Source organism: Diabrotica undecimpunctata, chromosome 1, assembly GCF_040954645.1.
Source record: "Diabrotica undecimpunctata isolate CICGRU chromosome 1, icDiaUnde3, whole genome shotgun sequence".
Taxonomy (NCBI): domain Eukaryota; kingdom Metazoa; phylum Arthropoda; class Insecta; order Coleoptera; family Chrysomelidae; genus Diabrotica; species Diabrotica undecimpunctata.
In genome coordinates, this window is record NC_092803.1 from 8,067,527 (window position 1) to 8,085,220 (window position 17,694).

The window sequence follows — 17,694 nt, forward strand, 5'->3', positions numbered from 1 at the left end:
AGTTGATGTTAGAAAATTGATAAAAAATCATCATCATCATCATCATCATCACTGGCTCGACAACCCTTTTTGGATCTTGGTCTGTTCCAGGATTCTTCTCCATTCTGATCTGTTTGGTGCTTTTTTTCTTCAGTTTTTTATTTTTAAGGTTGTTATATCATTTTCTATTTGTTCTAAGTATCTCAGTGTCGGTCTTCCTCTTGTTCTTTTTCCTACTGGCATCTGTTTGAATATTTTGTTTGGTATTTCGCCGTCTTCCATTCTTTCTACATGTCCTATCCAACGCAGCCGTTCTATTTTAATGAATGTTATAATATCCGGATCCTGGTATATTTTGTATAGTTCAGAGTTGTATCTTCTTCGCCATATTCCGTTTTTTTTTGTGCCCTTATATATGTGTCGCAAGATTTTTCTTTCGAAGGTGGCTAACAACGTTTCCTCTCTTAGTGAGTGTCCAGGTTTCTGAGCCGTATGTGAGTACCGGTCTTATTAGGGTTTTATATATTTGGCATTTTGTTTTTCTTGCGACGTTGTCTGATCTTAGTTGCCTAATTAAGCCATGGTAACATTTATTTGCAATAAATATTCGCCTCTTCACTTCCTCCGTAACGTTATTATCAGACGGGACTAGGGATCCCAAGTATATAAAGTTTTTTACCCCCTCTATGTTGTATTCTCCTATTGTTATACCTGCATATATTTTGTTTTGGTCTGATTGATTTTAAGACCACTATTTTGTGCAGCTCGTTCTATTTGGTTGTATGCCTCTATCATTTCTCTTCTTGAACTTGCGATTATGTCAACATCATTTGCAAATGCTAGATAAAAAATCATTATGATTTACACTGGAAGAGTATTCAAGAATTAAGCTATTTTAGGCACGTTTTAAAACCAGACAAGTTTGGAAAACATCCATCTGCAGACAAGTTGATAAATAATTAGTTTATCTTCAACAAAAACTCTAACTGATCGGATAAGAAAATTATTGCTTAATCGAAAGCACGAATGTAAAGAGAAGGTATGTGTCTATAGTAACTCAAGACTTGCACGAAAATGTAATTGTAAAAGTAGAAAACCGTAGTTGCCAAAGTTTTATTTATTTATAGAAGTATTTTATTCGCTAAAATGTTTACTCGCTATTTCTTTAGGCTGATCACAGAAAATACAATCGTGGCATTCGAGTTTAAGCAGAATAAATGGTAATGGAGACGGATGTTTTCGAAACGAGTGCGAAATGCACCGTGTCAGAGTGTTTGGCTTCTGATAAGACCGTGACGGGATTTTTCTCGCCTACACAACCGTATAAATTGTTAAAATATGTGTACTCAAAAATAAAGGATATTAAGTTGCACATAGAAAGAATTTAAAGTAGCATATAACATGGGGTAAACTGTACAAGGTACAAGTGATGTTTTGAGTGAAATGCTGTACAAAAATAATCTCGAAATACAGGATAACAGAAGGTTTAAACTCTATTGAATATTTAATAAAATCTTTTTTACTGAAAACAATTTTTTACTCAGCTAACGAAATAAAGGACTTTTTTGCATATTACAATCCTTGAAATGGCCTAAACCAGTCTTTCCCAGTTCTTTTAAAAAAATCGCAGACTAATTGTAATAATTTTTCATGAAAAACAATACAATAAAAATAAAACCCGGCCGGATTGGTCGAGCGGCAGACACCCAACTTTTTTTTTCGGCAAAATAAGTATTTTTATCATGTTTAATGAAGTTTCCCTTTTTCATTTCCAATTTTCGCGACAACGTCGCCTTTTTCGGGGCGTTCATCCAGTGTCTGGGGAAATTGCAGTACAAATCACAAAACAAAGAATGGAATAAGGGAGACAATAATTTCAAGCTAGAATATAAAATTTGAATAACACAATAAGCGCAACGAGTTGTCTCCTTCTTCGAATAACTTCTTAATATTGAGTTAGCGATCTCAAGATTGTTTTTTGTCGAGAATTTGAGGAGGAATATGGATATTTTTATCTGATTACCGAAATTGAGTTCCATGAAAAAAATAATACACACTATAGAAGTAAATCTGTTTTTAAAATAGACGTAGATCGTCCAGATATAATAAGGAATAGAAATAATGGTAAAATCATGGCGCATTCAGGAGGATATCAATATTATCAATTATATTTTTAATGAAAAGTTGAATCTCAAACTTTAAATCCGCATTTACCTTATTTGTACATATAATTAAAATACTTATAGAGAAAGTAAAGTTGTATATTTCTATTTTTCATTGACCTTGAAAAAACTTTGATATTTTCGACTGCTGGTCAGTATCCTTCCTTGATAACAGCCGCGTAGACGGCTGTTATATATATTTAGCGTAATGATAAAACTAATATAAAATGCTGTAATATGCACGTAATGCTAAGCAGAGAGGAGATTACAACAAATGCTTTATTACTAATGTTTGAACTTTCACACATCAGTTTTGTGTAATTTTTGTTTATCTCCATTTTTGCGTTATACTATGCTCAACAAGGTTTTCTGCTCCTGTTTGCGGATTTCTTATTATATTACTCAAGCTTATTGTGTGACCCAAAAACGCATATGTTTAAAAAATCTCTATATACAATAAAATCATTTAATACATTTTCATTAACCACATAACTCATTTCCTAATATTGACGCTTTCTTGAGTTATAAAATTAAATAATATTGGACAAACGGTGCTTTTAACATCACTTGACCTATTTCAATAAAAAAATAAACCAATTAAACCTAACACGGTCACATCCGACCTACATTTGAAAGTGGTAGTGTCCACATCTCGTCGGAATAATGCAAACATCCAAACGGGCAAATCATATCCTGAAAAATATAGCGAGAAAAACCGAGAAAAGGCATCCACTGTCCATAGCGATTATAAATTCAATTTCCAACATTCGAAAGGACAAAGAATGAACGATGACCATTTGCAGTTTTTTCTAGCGAACGACATCATCAGGTGTGTTTGAGTATTTGAGCATTTGAGAACGAGGCCTGAACTGCGAGCGGCGCTGGGGATCCCGGAGGATAGAGCCGTTTGTAAAACAAATAAATGTCAGGATTCGTTACCCGTTAGTTAGGAATTGGACGGACTTCGCTTGTTTGCTTTATGTATATGTTCTTCTTTTTGCTCGCTGTGTTGGCTGTCTATTAATTTTTCATAGAGACTGGACGAGGAAAACGTTGCAACATTTAAATTAAGTTTAATTAGATTGGATGATCAAAGGGAACAGTGGGAGGATTAACGCAAAATGTAAGTCGGATCAATAGATAAGGAGTGAAAAAGTGAATTGTGCATTTTATGAAAATATGTTGTCTAAGCGAAGATATGCGCTCAATATAAGAGACTAAAATAAGGAGAAAATATATAGAAGCTATGGAGAATCTGTGATGTACTATAGTAGTGTAGAAAAAAAGAGCAGTATCACGAGATGAACATGCAGTATCAACAGATGAAACATTAATCAACTCCAATGTTCGAATCGGACAGGGTATTTCAAGAAACAATATTCCTCAGCCAAGATTTCTTCCTTCTTCCCAAGCCTTCTGGACAAATTTGAATGTAATTATAATTTCGAATTGTTTCTAATTCCATGTATTCGATTTTTCTCGATCGATAACGATAAAATAAAATGTTGAAGTCGTGGAATTAAGTATAGATTTATTGACAGCTACTGAATTATTACACTATAGTTGTTGTTGAGGTAAAAGTTTATAATAGACTGCGTCCCAAACTAGTCCCGAAGGTATATTTGAATCAATTATTTGAGAAACCCCATAAGTCATATTCTTACCTAAATCGTTTGTTTACTAAAATGGACTGTAAATACATTTTTATAAAGAAACGCCTTCAGTCAGTGCATTCGTATCTTATCTACAGCATCTACAGTATGATTTGGTGATTATTAGAGAAACACCATTAGTCCATGACTAAAGGCGTTTCAGTCTCAATAAGTCAGTCAGTCAGTTTCAATAATTTTCAGTCAAGTTCAATCTTTTGTTGTGAATGCACATATCTTGACAAAAATATTTTAAAATAAGAGAAAGCAACAGTGATCATAGCGATATGAATTTACCCAATCAGAAAGAAAAAAGAATAAAAAAAACCCTACGAATATAGAAATGAAATAATAAAACGAGTCAAAGGAAACGTCTACATCAATTGGAAGGGAAAGAATGTTCCTGCAGTTCCTTCTCCATCCTCCAAAGATTGCAAAAAAATTGATAATTTGTTTTTTTTCTAATAAAAAGTTTTCATTGAAAACAATTTTTTGTTGACTAAATTTATAAATTTATTAATATGTACTTAATAATAAGGCGCAGGAAAAAGTGCTTTTCATTGATGAGTAGCGACGAAAAAATGCAGATTTTCCAACGATTTAGGGACCTGACTACAAAAAATGAGCAAGATTGTTACTGAAAAATTTCCGGAATATGCCACTGTTAAGGATTCATACTACAGAAAAGTTTTTAAAAAAGATTTTGAATTATCATTTGGAAGACCTCAGGTAGACACATGTGTGTGTGTGTGTGTGTGTGTGTGTGTGTGTGTGTGTGTGTGTGTGTGCACAGATATTTGTGGTAACTTGTGTGAACATATTCCTGTATTATGGTAACTTCATAAATTGTGGTAACTTACACACGTTACCACAATTTTATACTTTATTATCTTCTTTCTTCTAGTAGTCTTTACTATCTAATAAAAGTATAAATACTTTTTGTCATCACTTGCTTTGAATAGCTACTTTTTTTGCTACATACGACCGAATAGAGCCTAAATAAAAAGTGTATCATGTTAATTCTGTGTATGTTGCCAGAATTCAGGATGAGGCAGAATGCATTTACACACGTAATTGTGGCACCATGGGCGTGGTCGTAGAGTAGCGCCATCTGAGATGACTTTGCGCTGTTGCCTAATTTTAGTTAAAATAAAAACAGTTTTAGTTCTCATTTGAAAATAAAGTGTATAAGTGTGTGGTAGGTGCCACAATTTAGTGCAAAAATTTTCTTATACACGATGGCGATGTCGACAAGAAGTAAAAGGATATTATCATTAGTGAATATTTCTAATGAAACAAATCTATTATTTCTTCCGAAATATGAGACTACTCATGGTACTTCTGTAACAGAACAGCAAATCGCAATAGCAGGTAAGTTCTACAATATCTTGTAAAAATAAATATTAAAAAAATTAATTTTTATTTGAAAATCAAATCGATACTTGTTAATTTTTTTTTTAATTATGCTTAATAATTTTACAATCACATTATCTTAATTAACATATTATAGGTTACATACTTAACTTTATTATTTTTATTTATAATTATAAAAAGCCTATAGCAACTAATTTGTTTAAAATATATTTATAATCTTTTTTAGTCAAGAAAAGTAATTATTGTAAAATAATAAGCATAATTCAAGACAAACACGGATTGATTTGATTTTCAAATAAAAAATATTGTAAAGGTTATTTTTTAAAGATATTATTTATCTTTGTTTATTTATTTATAATACATAAATATTTAAGTTACCTATCTTTTCATAACCTTTTCTATTGCTAATAATAAGAAGAAAGTAAAATTTTGCAAATTAAATATTTATTTTAAATTGTTTAAACAAATTTCTCGATTAAATAGATTCATAAGTTAACTTGAACTGAAACATCAATTTTTGTCGAGTAGAACCAGATATATTGCGACTTTTATTTTGACTTTATGAATTCAGTTTTTGAAATAATAAAATCGAAAAATAAACAAAATGCTAACTCGGATTCTAAGCGTCGCGCGTCTTAAGACATTGAATTGTTCTAAATTCGTATAAAAATTCCGACATTTCGAGTAAAAAATAACTTCCTATATGTTGTTGCGTCTGAGTTATATTAAATATTTATAAGCTTAAAATTACAGTACTTTTATAAACCAATTTTTCAATATTTAATAATAATTTTTTATTTAATAAATAATTTAATTTAAAAAAGTAAACCTTATTATTCAATTTGTGCTTTCAAAATTCATGTACATCTAATACTTTACGCACAATAACGTTGTAGATAAAAGCTTTCTCGGATAAATAATTTTAAATTTGCAACAAGTATTGAGTAAAACTTCTTGACATTTTAAAGATTTTTGTGAATTTTTAGAAAAGATTATTAATTGTTTTCAAAAAAACGTCTTTTGAAGCTATTTTTGGTATAATTAAGCAACAAATTAACAAAAATGACTTTACAAACTTTAATTTTAAATGATTATTTGTGCTTTTTTAGTAAAATTCCACACACTTTTCCATGCAATTTTCCGGTCTTCACCTTTAGTATTTAAAATCAAATAGTGATCTTACATTGTTTATAAGTAAAAAATTACGTTTAATATTTTGCATATTTTGTTTATTACATATTGTTATCAACAAATTTATCAAAGGCAATTGTTAGAGCTGCATTTTTTAAGTTGTTATTAATAGTTCATTTTTTAAATAAAATATAATAGAATAAAATAAATTATCTTCAATAATTCAATATTAGGTACAAACCCAGTATCGCGCCCTGAATGTTAATAGAACTCCAGCTGTTAAATCAAGTCAGACATAATGTAGAAATTACTCTTTTAAATGATATTTCGGACATTCAGGTGGCCTTTCTTAAAGTACAAATCCAACTGGGCAATTAATTTCATATTTTATATGTATCTGTGACAGTTCGTCTGTTTTTAATGATACTATAAAATTTGCACTCAACTGAGGTCAATGGTAGCGTTTATCCAACGTAAAATGGTGCAGCAATTTTATGCTAACTAAATCATTAATCAACATGTTATCGAATTTGACAGCCAACACTACTGCCAAATTAATAAAGAAACTCCATAACTACTGTTATTTAGTAGGTTTGCTGAACACTCCCAATGATTCTTCCATCTCATCTGTATTTTAAACTTTTCACACTGGTCTGTTGATATTAGTTCGTAGTTCTCTGATATTTGTATCAGATATGTTGCGCTTTTCATTCTCGTGTATAGTGTAGGAACCTCACTTGATAATCCAATATAATTTATAGTTTCAGAAAGGTGAACATTTATAGATTGCAAAGCACTCACTCTTTATTGATATAAATTTTTGTAAAATTAACTAAGTTTTGACTTTAAACTATGACCTTGATATTAGGTCATCATTTGTAGTCATGATATTCTCCTTTTTTGCCCTAATCATAACGTCAAATCTCTCACGAACAAAAAAGCCTCCTAGTGACTCTTTCTATAAATATCGATTTTTCAATAGTAAGTAAATATTTTTTGCTACTTCACAGATTTGGTATGAAATAAAGCTAGATTGATAAAAATCTTTCGTAAATACGAAACCATGACTGTCTGTATCAGGGCATTACTTTCGGTATATCATGGTTTGGTTGAGAATATTTTTCGTTTTTCCTTTGCAAACATATTTGATATGGTTTCATAGTTGCTTTTTATACTAAAGTCTTAACAATTAGGGCACGACCTATAATCAGAATTTTTAAAATGTTGCTGCATTTTGAGTTGGTCGTCACCCAAGCAGATAAGCCTAAAAATTCAGTACGTCCCTCTTTTGTGTTCTCTAGCATTTTGCTACTTCAGTCTCAGTCATCTCTTGATGAAATTTAAAAATGTCGGCCCATGTTTTTAGATAACTAATTTATCAAACTGTTACTGATGAAATGTTACTCTGTGTTAACCAATATATATTTTTTAAATCTTTAAATATTGGTGCTTAAATCAAATATAAAATAAAGCGATATCTTACATAATTTATAAATTTTAACTGTTTTCAAAAATTGATTCGGATCCGAGTCGTCAGCATATCGCTAAGCGATTTCGAATCGTGAGTCCATTTTATATACCAGGGAAGTAACAGTCTTTGACACAGGTATCTAACAACTGCTTTTGATAAAATTGGTGATAACAATATGTAATAAACAAAATATGCAAAATATTAAACGCAATTTTTTACTTATAAACAATATATAAACAATGTAAGATCGCTATTTGATTTTAATTACCTACTAAGTAAAACCGATAAATTATATGGAAAAATGACACATTTTTTCTTAAAAAGCATAGAATCATTTAAAATAAGAGCTTATTTTTTGCTAAATTATTGCAAAAATAGCTTCAAAACTGGTTTTTTTAAAATTATTAATACCTTTTCTAAAAACGGATAAAAAACTTTAGTTGTTCATGAGATTAGGGACAATATCACAAGTATGTAGATATAAAAATAAAAATAGTTATTACAAAATCTTACAATGTTATATATTGTTTATAAGTAAAAAAACGTTTATTCTTTTGTATATTTTGTTTATTACATCACCAAATTTATCAAAAGCAGTTGTTGGATACCTGTATACCTCAGTGTCACGAAAAATGCTTTATATTTGCTAATATCCCTGGAAGGTCTATTATGAATTCAAAATAACTGAAATCAAGTTGAGTTTTAGTAAATACAATAGAATTATACAATAATACAATTTCACAGAATGGTGTCCAGGTAAGAAGTATTCAAATTGAAATAATGTTATTACTTATTGCATTAATTACCTAATAGTAAAGAAGGGTCGAGATAGCTTGCGGTACCCTATTGTCAAAAAGATTTATATTTAGTACCTGAAAATTTGGAAAACAATTTAGGTATACATTATTATTCAAATTAGACGGGAATTAAAGACTGCTCAAAACATATTGCTTGGATTATCTGTTTAGTACAAATAGTTTATATTAGGTACATTTTAGGATATAAATATTTTAAGAATATTAAAATAAGACGGAAATTCCAGATAGGTTAAAATAACTTATATTCTATAGTAAAATGAATTTATATTAACAGGGCCTTTCAAAAATTTAAAGATACTAAAGATTATATATAAAGATACACAGAAAATTTAAATATTAGTTTTTATTTTAATTTTATGTCAACATTACAATTGAAAGTTAAATATATGCTATTAGTAAACATTAAAGGATATTACAAAGAAATATTAACCTATTTATTTTGTTTATGGAAATGTTTGAAACAATCACTTAAGCAGATAAGTAGCTGTTTTTTTGGGACTATACACACACTCATGCATTATTTTTATGACAGAATATGCTCTGAAACGTTTCCTTTTCTTTCGGCTTTCTCTGATTTACTAACAATTTTTGTACGTAAATGTTCGTGTGCAGTATTCCGTCGTTCTTTGCTGTTATTGTTATGAATTGATTCACGAATTACTTCTAACCGGAAAGAGACAGTTTGGTCCCAGAATATATATTGTACAGAAAAAAAGGCATTAAGCGATTAATTAATAAGAAGCTTAAGTTAAAACCTCAAGTTTTTCTGGAGTATGATTAATACGACAACCTTTGATAATGTCGATCGATAACGGCCATATACAATACTTATTATATTTGATTATTGGTAATGGTTTGGACAATACTATTCTCTTTTCGTTCTATATTCAGTCCTTGTATGTGTAAACTCTTGTATCTATATATATGTATGTGTAAAAACTGTCCTGGATATATACAAAACACCTTTTTTATCATGCGATTAACCATACATTTATTCATTGATTCATTAAGCATTACAATCGGTAGGGTATAGGTAACGCCATGGCGTTCAAAATCCTATTCTTGCGTGAGGTGGATTATTCCTTTATGTCATTTATAGCTAGCTGTGTGTCTTTGCTGTTTTCATGACTCTTTTTCATTTCTTCCTGTCTTTGCACTTAACTTTCCAGTATTTAACTTTCATTATTCTTATATGTTCTTCTGCATCATCCAGCCAGCTTCTTTTAGACCTTATTTTACACCTGGGCCGTGGTGGTGTCCATTTAGTTATCCTTCTCAGTATATCTTTGTGTGGTGAGTGGTCGTCTCTGTATATGTCCTATCCAGTTTAAGCGAAGAGATATCTATTATTTTCTACCTTTAATTCTTCTTCAATTTCGGCATTTTTTTTTCAATCTTGTTTCTCCATCTTTTGTTACATTAAGCCCAGTATTGTTTTAATTTTTTTTTTATTTTAAATTTCAGACGGCTATCTTTCCCTTTCTTGTTAATTGTTATTTTCATCCCATATTTAACAACAGGTCTTATTAAGTTCTTATACAGGTACATCTTTGTTCTCTTACTTAGACTCTTGCTTCTTAACAGATTTTTATTTATTCCATTTGTTTTCTTTTCTTTTAAAATTCTTTCCTCTGTTCTCTATTTTCAGATTTTCCCTGTTGTTACTCTCAAGTAGCTAAAGGTCGAACAGTTTTAAATTTATGGTTTTATGTTACAAGACATTTCTGAGTTGTATGTCGTCCTTCCCTATCGTCATGCATTTTGTTTTGTGTTGGTTTTTCTCTAGGCCTATTCTTTTTGCTTTCTTATCTAATTTTTAACTGCTCTCATAAGTGTTATCTTCGTCTTTGCTATGATGACTAGCTCATCTGCACATGCTATTACTTGAAGTTGATCTGTAATAATGTTTTTGTTTACGTCCTTCTTATTATTGTTTCTTATATTAGGTTAAACAGTGTTGATGAGATAGAGTCGCCTTGGTTCAGGCCTTTATTTACTTTGATCTCCTTAGAAGCTGTTCCGTTGAAACTTATCTTTGCTGTGGTGTTCTTTAGACTTATTGTTGGCATAGGTCTTAATTTTTCTGGGATTCCAAGATGCTCTCGCTCTTCCATCATTTTCGTCCGATTAATTTTACTATCAATTTTGGAATCTATGAATATTACGTGCATTTCTCTGTTGTCTTCTTCTTCTTCTTCGTGCGACTAGGATTACTCCTGTTTGGAGGCAGTCGTCGTTGACTGTACATTATCTTTCCACCTTTTTGGCGGCCTTCCAACGGGTCTTCTGCTATACGGTTTGTTTTTTTTACAGATGTTCGCTAATCTATCTAGCCCCATTCGGTTTACATGTTCATTCCAGTTTTTTTTTTCTTGTTTTTATCCACCTGTTAATATTTTGAATTTTGCATTGTTCACGTATACTTCTGTTGGTTTGTCTGTCTCTTAATGATATGCCCGCTATTGATCTTATTACTTTCATTTCGATATTGTTGATTTCTTGTTTCGTCTTTCTTGTATCGGTCCTTGTCTCCGCTGCATATGTTAGGATTGGTCTTACTTCTCTGTTGTATTCTCTCGAATTTGTTCGAAATGTTCTGATATCCTAATATTCGTTCAGCGCATAATTTAAATCTTTAGTATGTTTGCTTGAATTTAATCATTATCGGACTCCTCCCGATGTTGTTTTTTATAAATAGGTACTATAACACCTATGTTCCAACTATCTGATAGTATGTTTATATTTTTGTTGTATTACCTTGTTTATTTTGTTAAGTAATTTTCATCCTTCGTATTTTATTAATTCCACTTCTATTTCTCTATCTCCTGGTGCTTTTCCATTTTGGAGATTTTTATTTTTCTTTTTGTAATTCTTTATCTGTGGCAATTTCTGCTTCGTCGTTATCTTGTATTATTCGTTTTACTTCTTTATTCCAGTTTGTTTCCGCCGTAGCGAGTATAATTTTTCCGTAATATTCTTCCCTTATTTTGCTGATCTGTTTATCTCCAAATTTCTTCTTTTTGGTTTTTTATACCTCTTGTTTTAATGCTGAGCATATTGTTTGTTGGTCTGACTTTTTGCAAAACTGTTTTATTTTATGATTTTTTTCTGCTCTTTTCAATATCCTGTAGCTTTTCATCTAAGCAGTAATTTTTCTTATTTTTATTTGTTGCGTTGGCTTTGTTCTCCGCTATTTTCTTCCCTGTTTTGTTTTGAAGGGTTGTAGATCCATGTCATTTTGATGGAGTTTTTTAGCGTTCTCTCTTTTAAACAGTCTTAATCGTACCAGTCTTTATTTCTTTTTGTTGTTTTTTTTCTTTCCTATTATACCATCTGTTGTTTCATTTATTTTGCTTTTTAATTCTTCTCATCCTTCGTTTTTGTTTCTGGGTTGACTCATTAGGTTGTATATATTTTCATTAATCTTTTCTGTCCGTGTCTGCGTTTGTCACTTCGTAAGATCCATGTCCAGTGTTTTTTGTATTTGTGTTCTTTAGTTGTTAGGGCGTAATCAATTTGATTTTATCTCTCTCACGGGTGTCTCTAGATTGCCTTGTGTTTTCTTGGAAGCTCAGATGTTGTCGATATGAAAGTCATATTTAGTGTTGCTGTGTGTTGACAAATTCTGTAGTTGTTGTCATTGCCATTGGTTTTTTCTTATAGAGATCCTTTCCCGTTTCAGACTATATCTTTTAACTATCCTTCTTTCCCCAGTTATGCGTTTGTCTCCCAGTATTAACAGAATGTTTTTTTGGTATTTCGTTGCATGATTTATTTAGGTTTTCGTAGAATTCCTTTTTCTCTGTTTAATCCATTGACACGGATAATTTGGCAGCCAAAAGTGATAGAAAGGATTGTTAGGACATTTGGCCTAGATTCCGTATAAACAGGACACATAAAGGAGTTTTATCTAGTGAGTAGTGATAAAAGAACACTTCTATATTAAAAATTAAAATGTAAGGACGACAGGGACAATTTTAGAGTTGAAACAATTGAATTTTAACTGATTATCGAGAATAATATTGCAAAGTCATAAAGTTCGAAACGTAACAATAAATTTAAATAATTTGTATTATTTTTTTTTGTTATTTTTTTAATTAGTATCTTTTTTTAAAAGCTAATTTAACATGGGCTACACAGTTTAAATTTTAAGATCATTCACTTAGAAGTATCACAGGAACATTGATATTTCTAAGTGATTTATTTATACGTGTAATAATTAATTTCCCAAGGTATTTTAACATTTTAGTTAATTGTATTGAACAAAGAATGTTATTCGTTTCCTTCTATTAATGTTAATATTGAATACTAGCCAAAGACAAAGGTACTTCTAATTCAAAAAATCTAATAATTGGTAATTTGGCGACTGTAATTAAAATTATCCGGATATCTTATATAATAAAAATAAACAATTTAATATTTTTTTATTTGGCTTAAATTCTATTTTGTTATTTTCCAATCACGTTTCGGCTTCCCTTTTGGCAAGCTAAGAAGCTTACATTCTCTACAACTTTTCTATGAATTTTAATTAAATTACAGGTTTCTCTTTGGACGCACAAAGAGGGGACATTATGATAAGTGATGATCAAGACAAGACCTCAGGGAGTGAATATATTCCGTCTTCGTCAAACTCGGCAGTATCAGAAAACGAGAGATTTCGAAAACGTAAAAACAACAACAAACCAAACGAAAACAACTCACATTTGAAAAAAAATGTAATATTGCAGAATTTGGTGACACAAGATTCTGAATGCAGAACAAAGCATACTAAAAAATCTAAGTGGATAAAAACAAGCAGCGAGCAAGCAGATGCAGCAAAATATAGCGAGGCACCTGATAAAAAGTTTATTATGGATACATTCTTCGAAAGTGTACAAGCTACACATTCTAAAGTACGTAACTTGAAAGAAAAAAATGAAAAAGAAGATGAGGATATAAATGGATTATATAATTCTAATACGGCGAACTATATTGGAAGCAAAAAATTTGGTGAAATAAAAATAGGTAGGGAACAAAAATGTTTAAGAACGAATAACGGAATACCTGATGAAAAGTCAGTCATGGATACATTTTTGGATAGCTTACATGATGTGCATTCTGAAGAGCAGAATGAAAACGTAGTTGAGAAAGACAAAAAAAGAATAAGCGAAGAAACTGTGAAAAGTACGGAAGCAAGTGATAAATCCATACTGTCATATAGAAAAGAAACTACGATTAAAGATACATGTATAAAGGTAGTTGCAGCATCAAATAAAGACGGGAAAAGGATAAGAGATAAGACTCACGTCTGTTTTATTTGTGACAAGTCAGTTATCCATATGGGTAGACACTTTGAAACCTTACATTCAGAGACTAGCGAAGTAGCAAAATGCTTAGCATATCCAAAGAACTCAAAAGAGCGTCGTGCCGGATTCCTCGAGCTTATCCGCGTGGGTGATTTTTATCACAATTGCAATGTATTAGCTACCAAAATTGGAGAATTAATACTTATGCGACGGCCAACTAAAAATGAAGCAAAATTCGTTAAACATTCTGAATATGGGCCGTGCCCTAATTGTTTGGGCTTTTGTCTGAAAAAACATCTATGGCACCATATCAAATATGTTTGCACAGAAAAACTGAACAGCGAGAAATATTCAGAACCGAAGCATGTTATATCTGAAAGTAATGCATTGATACATGATATTCATGGTTTCGGATTTACGAAGGATTTTCATCAATCTATAGTGAATAGCTTTATCCCAGACCAGATTGGTGAAATAGCAAAAAATGATCCACTAATACTAAAATATGGATCAATGCAGTTTGAAAAGTACGGCAAAACGCAAAATGAGTTAATACGTCAAAATATGAGACAGTTGGCACGTTTAACAGTAGCTTTAAGAAAGCTAAATAAAAATCCATTACAATCATTAAGTGACTTTCTTGTTCCTGAGAAATTTGACATAATCGTTCAAGCTACAAAGGAGGTCAGCATCACTACAGTTGATGACGAAACATCGAGGCCACAATTTAAAATTCCGAGTTTGGCGCTCAAAATTGGGTATAGTTTACAGAAATGTATATCAATAGAGAGGGGCAGCGCTTTACGATCTGGGAATGTAAAGCGAAATAAATCCTTGTCCTCCTTTATGCAGCTTATGAAATTAGAATGGAATGTTCGGATATCGTCAGGTGCGGTTGCTACACTAAACAAGAGAAAGATGAATGCAGCACAATTGCTGCCAATAACTAATGATTTGCTCAAGCTGAACAAATATATAGATACTTATATTTTGTCAGCTAAAGATGATATTGAAAGTGAAGAGAGAAATCACAAGTCCTGGGTAAGGCTTGCTACTCTAGTTTTATCCCGTATCATTCTTTTTAACAAACGACGCTCCGGAGAAGCGGCACGGATGAAGATGAGCGATTATATTAACAGACCAAGGTGGGAAGATCAAAGTACAGATGATATAAAGGAATCATTGACACCAATTGAGCGCAAGTTGGCCGATACTTTAACTGTCGTTGAAGTAGAAGGAAAGAGAGGAAGAAAAGTTCCAGTAATTTTGACGCCCGTAATAAAAGAGTCTATCGATTTGCTGATTCGACACCGGTATCAGTGTAACATTTCTTTGCAAAACAAATACATTTTTGCGAGATCAAATCCATCATTAAGCCACCTCAGAGGTCATGACTGCTTGAATAAGACATGTGAGGAAGTACAACTTGAAAACGCGTCACTGATCAGTGGAACAAAGCTAAGGAAGTATGTAGCGACGGTTTGTCAGTTGTTCAACATGTCAGAGAATGAATATGATTGGCTGGCAAGACATTTAGGACATGACATAAGAGTACATAGAGAATTTTACAGATTGCATGAAAGTGCAGTTGAATTAACTAAAGTCAGCAGGCTACTGATTGCTGTAGACAAAGGTGAAGCCAGCCGATTTGCCGGAAAACGCATTGAGGATATTTCCATAGAAGGTAAGAAAACTCTCAACATGTTGAAATTCTTAATTTGTCCAACTTAAGGCATTTGTGAAATATTCATGGGGTTAAAGTTCATAAATGGCTACACAAAATAAAATAATGCTGAAAATAAGTATTTGGCTAAATTTAATAAAAATTAGCTAAAATTTAGGATTTTTAATAATTTCACTTTGTAAAATATTTTTTTTTTGCAATAACTCAAATTTTAAGTTAATCGCATCCATGAAAATTTTGAATTTAAATATCCTGAACATATGTATTTTCAAACTGTCATTAACATTTTACTTTTCATTTTAATCCTTGATTGTTTTTTAAAATCTCGAAGTTTGCAATTTTGCCATTTTTGTCCCACAGTTTTACCATTAGCAAAACCAGCTTATTGGATAGCAGACACGTGTTTCGCTCATTATGCTAATATCTTCAGGAGACAAGTTTTGTAATCCAACATCACATATATTTTTGTCCAAACTTCACCTATTCAACTTAAGTATTTTCATACTTGCGAATCATCGGAACACTTTCTATTTCACATATTATATAATCGGGTAACTTAAGACACAAAACGGTATAAAGTGTTGCTCGACTTCGGCTCACATTGAACAAAGGTTGCGTCCTTATTTGTACGTATTGCCTTATGTAATTATGTATAATTTCTTTCCACTTTAACTTTAAATATTAGCTTACTATACTAGTTGTTAATCTTCCCTAAAGAACTTTCCCGATAGTCGTCAATTAGTGCCGTAAAGCCAATAATCACCTGTCTCCATCTAATCATAACGAAGTTTTGCAGTGTTTTGTCAAACATTTAATAATATTCTTTGTATCGGCATCTAAGTAAGATTAATTAAATTTGTATCATTGAATTATTTATATAATTAAATGGAATTTAACACCAAAAAATTGGACATATATAATACTGGGATAATTGCTACATATTTTGTACCAGACAACACCCTACTACGGGTTATTGTAATTTCGGCATTTAGTTTGCCATGTGCCGTTGACCTGAGGCTGCATAGAAAATTATAGTATGCGAATCCGGTCGTCGGTGATGAAATAAATTGATTGTGAGTAAATCCTTATTGGACCCAGATAGGCAAAATATTTAAGATTTAAAGAAATGTTTATTTTCAATACCCTAATATTTTGTATATAAGAATATTTCACATTGCGTTATGTAGGGGAATTAATTTGTATATTTAGAGCAAATCTTAGAGCTTATTTCTAAAATAAATATGTTCTTAAATTTACTATTCTCTAGATTTGCCGTATTTGGAGGACGAAGCTGATATTGAACCAGAAAGTGAGGACGAAAATATTGAAATAGATCCAAATAGTGTAGCGGGAGTGCCTGAAGTACAAACAACGAAAAGACGAATCGCAAAAAAAGGTTAGTTACACTTTACAGAATTGAATTAATATTACGGCCTATTATTAAGTAACATTTTGTATATACGGTTACGTGAAATTGGCCTGCTATTTTGGGACATACTGTATGTGTTTAAATTGTTTTCATTATTAAAGGTAATAATACTAATACTAATTCCAAAATTATGTTTCAGTGTCACCTTTACGGAAGAATAGAAGAGAAAAGATGAATTGGTCAAAGGAGGAAAAGTTAGCAGTCCTCATATTTTTCAGAGTGAATATAAAAAAAGGAATTGTTCCTAATAAAGAACAATGTATGCAATGTATTGTCGATAATAAAACTACATTGGAAAGAAGAAATTGGAAGAATATTAAAGATTGCGTTTATAATGAAATTAAAGCTTGCAAAAGAAGAAAAAAACATTAAATTTTATATTATATCAACTGTCAATAAAAAGTATAAAATATAATGTTCTTTTTACTACGCGTAGAAATAAATATCTATCACACTATGGTGAACTAAGTACAAAAAATCGTAATAGGAACCAAAAGAGTATCTATACCACAGACAAAGGTAAAATAGTAACTTGTTCCTACAACAAACGTGGCAACATGGCCTCCAAACACACTGTATAAAGAGCCATAATTATGGAACCCCGAAACACAGAAATTTGTTACGGGTATATTTGTGGCATCTTTTATACACAGTTTCTGATTACAAAATAATTATGGAATCCGGTGCCACAATTATATTGGGCGATATCTTT

At 31.2% G+C, this 17,694-nt stretch overlaps 2 protein-coding genes across 2 annotated transcripts in view; both read left to right on the forward strand.

Annotated features, from left to right (window-relative positions):
- Sema2a (Semaphorin 2a) overlaps positions 1 to 17,694 on the forward strand; it is a 1,119,544-nt gene that overhangs the window by 227,181 nt on the left and 874,669 nt on the right. The window lies entirely within an intron of this gene.
- Positions 5,029 to 17,362, forward strand: LOC140442295 (uncharacterized). The gene is made up of 4 exons (XM_072533371.1): positions 5,029 to 5,161; positions 13,124 to 15,553; positions 16,821 to 16,949; positions 17,122 to 17,362. Exons 1-4 carry the CDS (start codon positions 5,029 to 5,031, stop codon positions 17,352 to 17,354), a joined length of 2,925 nt encoding a protein of 974 aa, XP_072389472.1. The 3' UTR covers positions 17,355 to 17,362.

Bases quoted from the DNA above. Each gene is read 5' to 3' on its own strand.
- LOC140442295 (XM_072533371.1), top strand. From the start codon at position 5,029: ATGGCGATGTCGACAAGAAGTAAAAGGATATTATCATTAGTGAATATT. The intron at 5,162-13,123 runs GTAAGTTCTACA...ATTAAATTACAG, and splicing joins ACAGCAAATCGCAATAGCAG to GTTTCTCTTTGGACGCACAA. The intron at 15,554-16,820 runs GTAAGAAAACTC...ACTATTCTCTAG, and splicing joins TGAGGATATTTCCATAGAAG to ATTTGCCGTATTTGGAGGAC.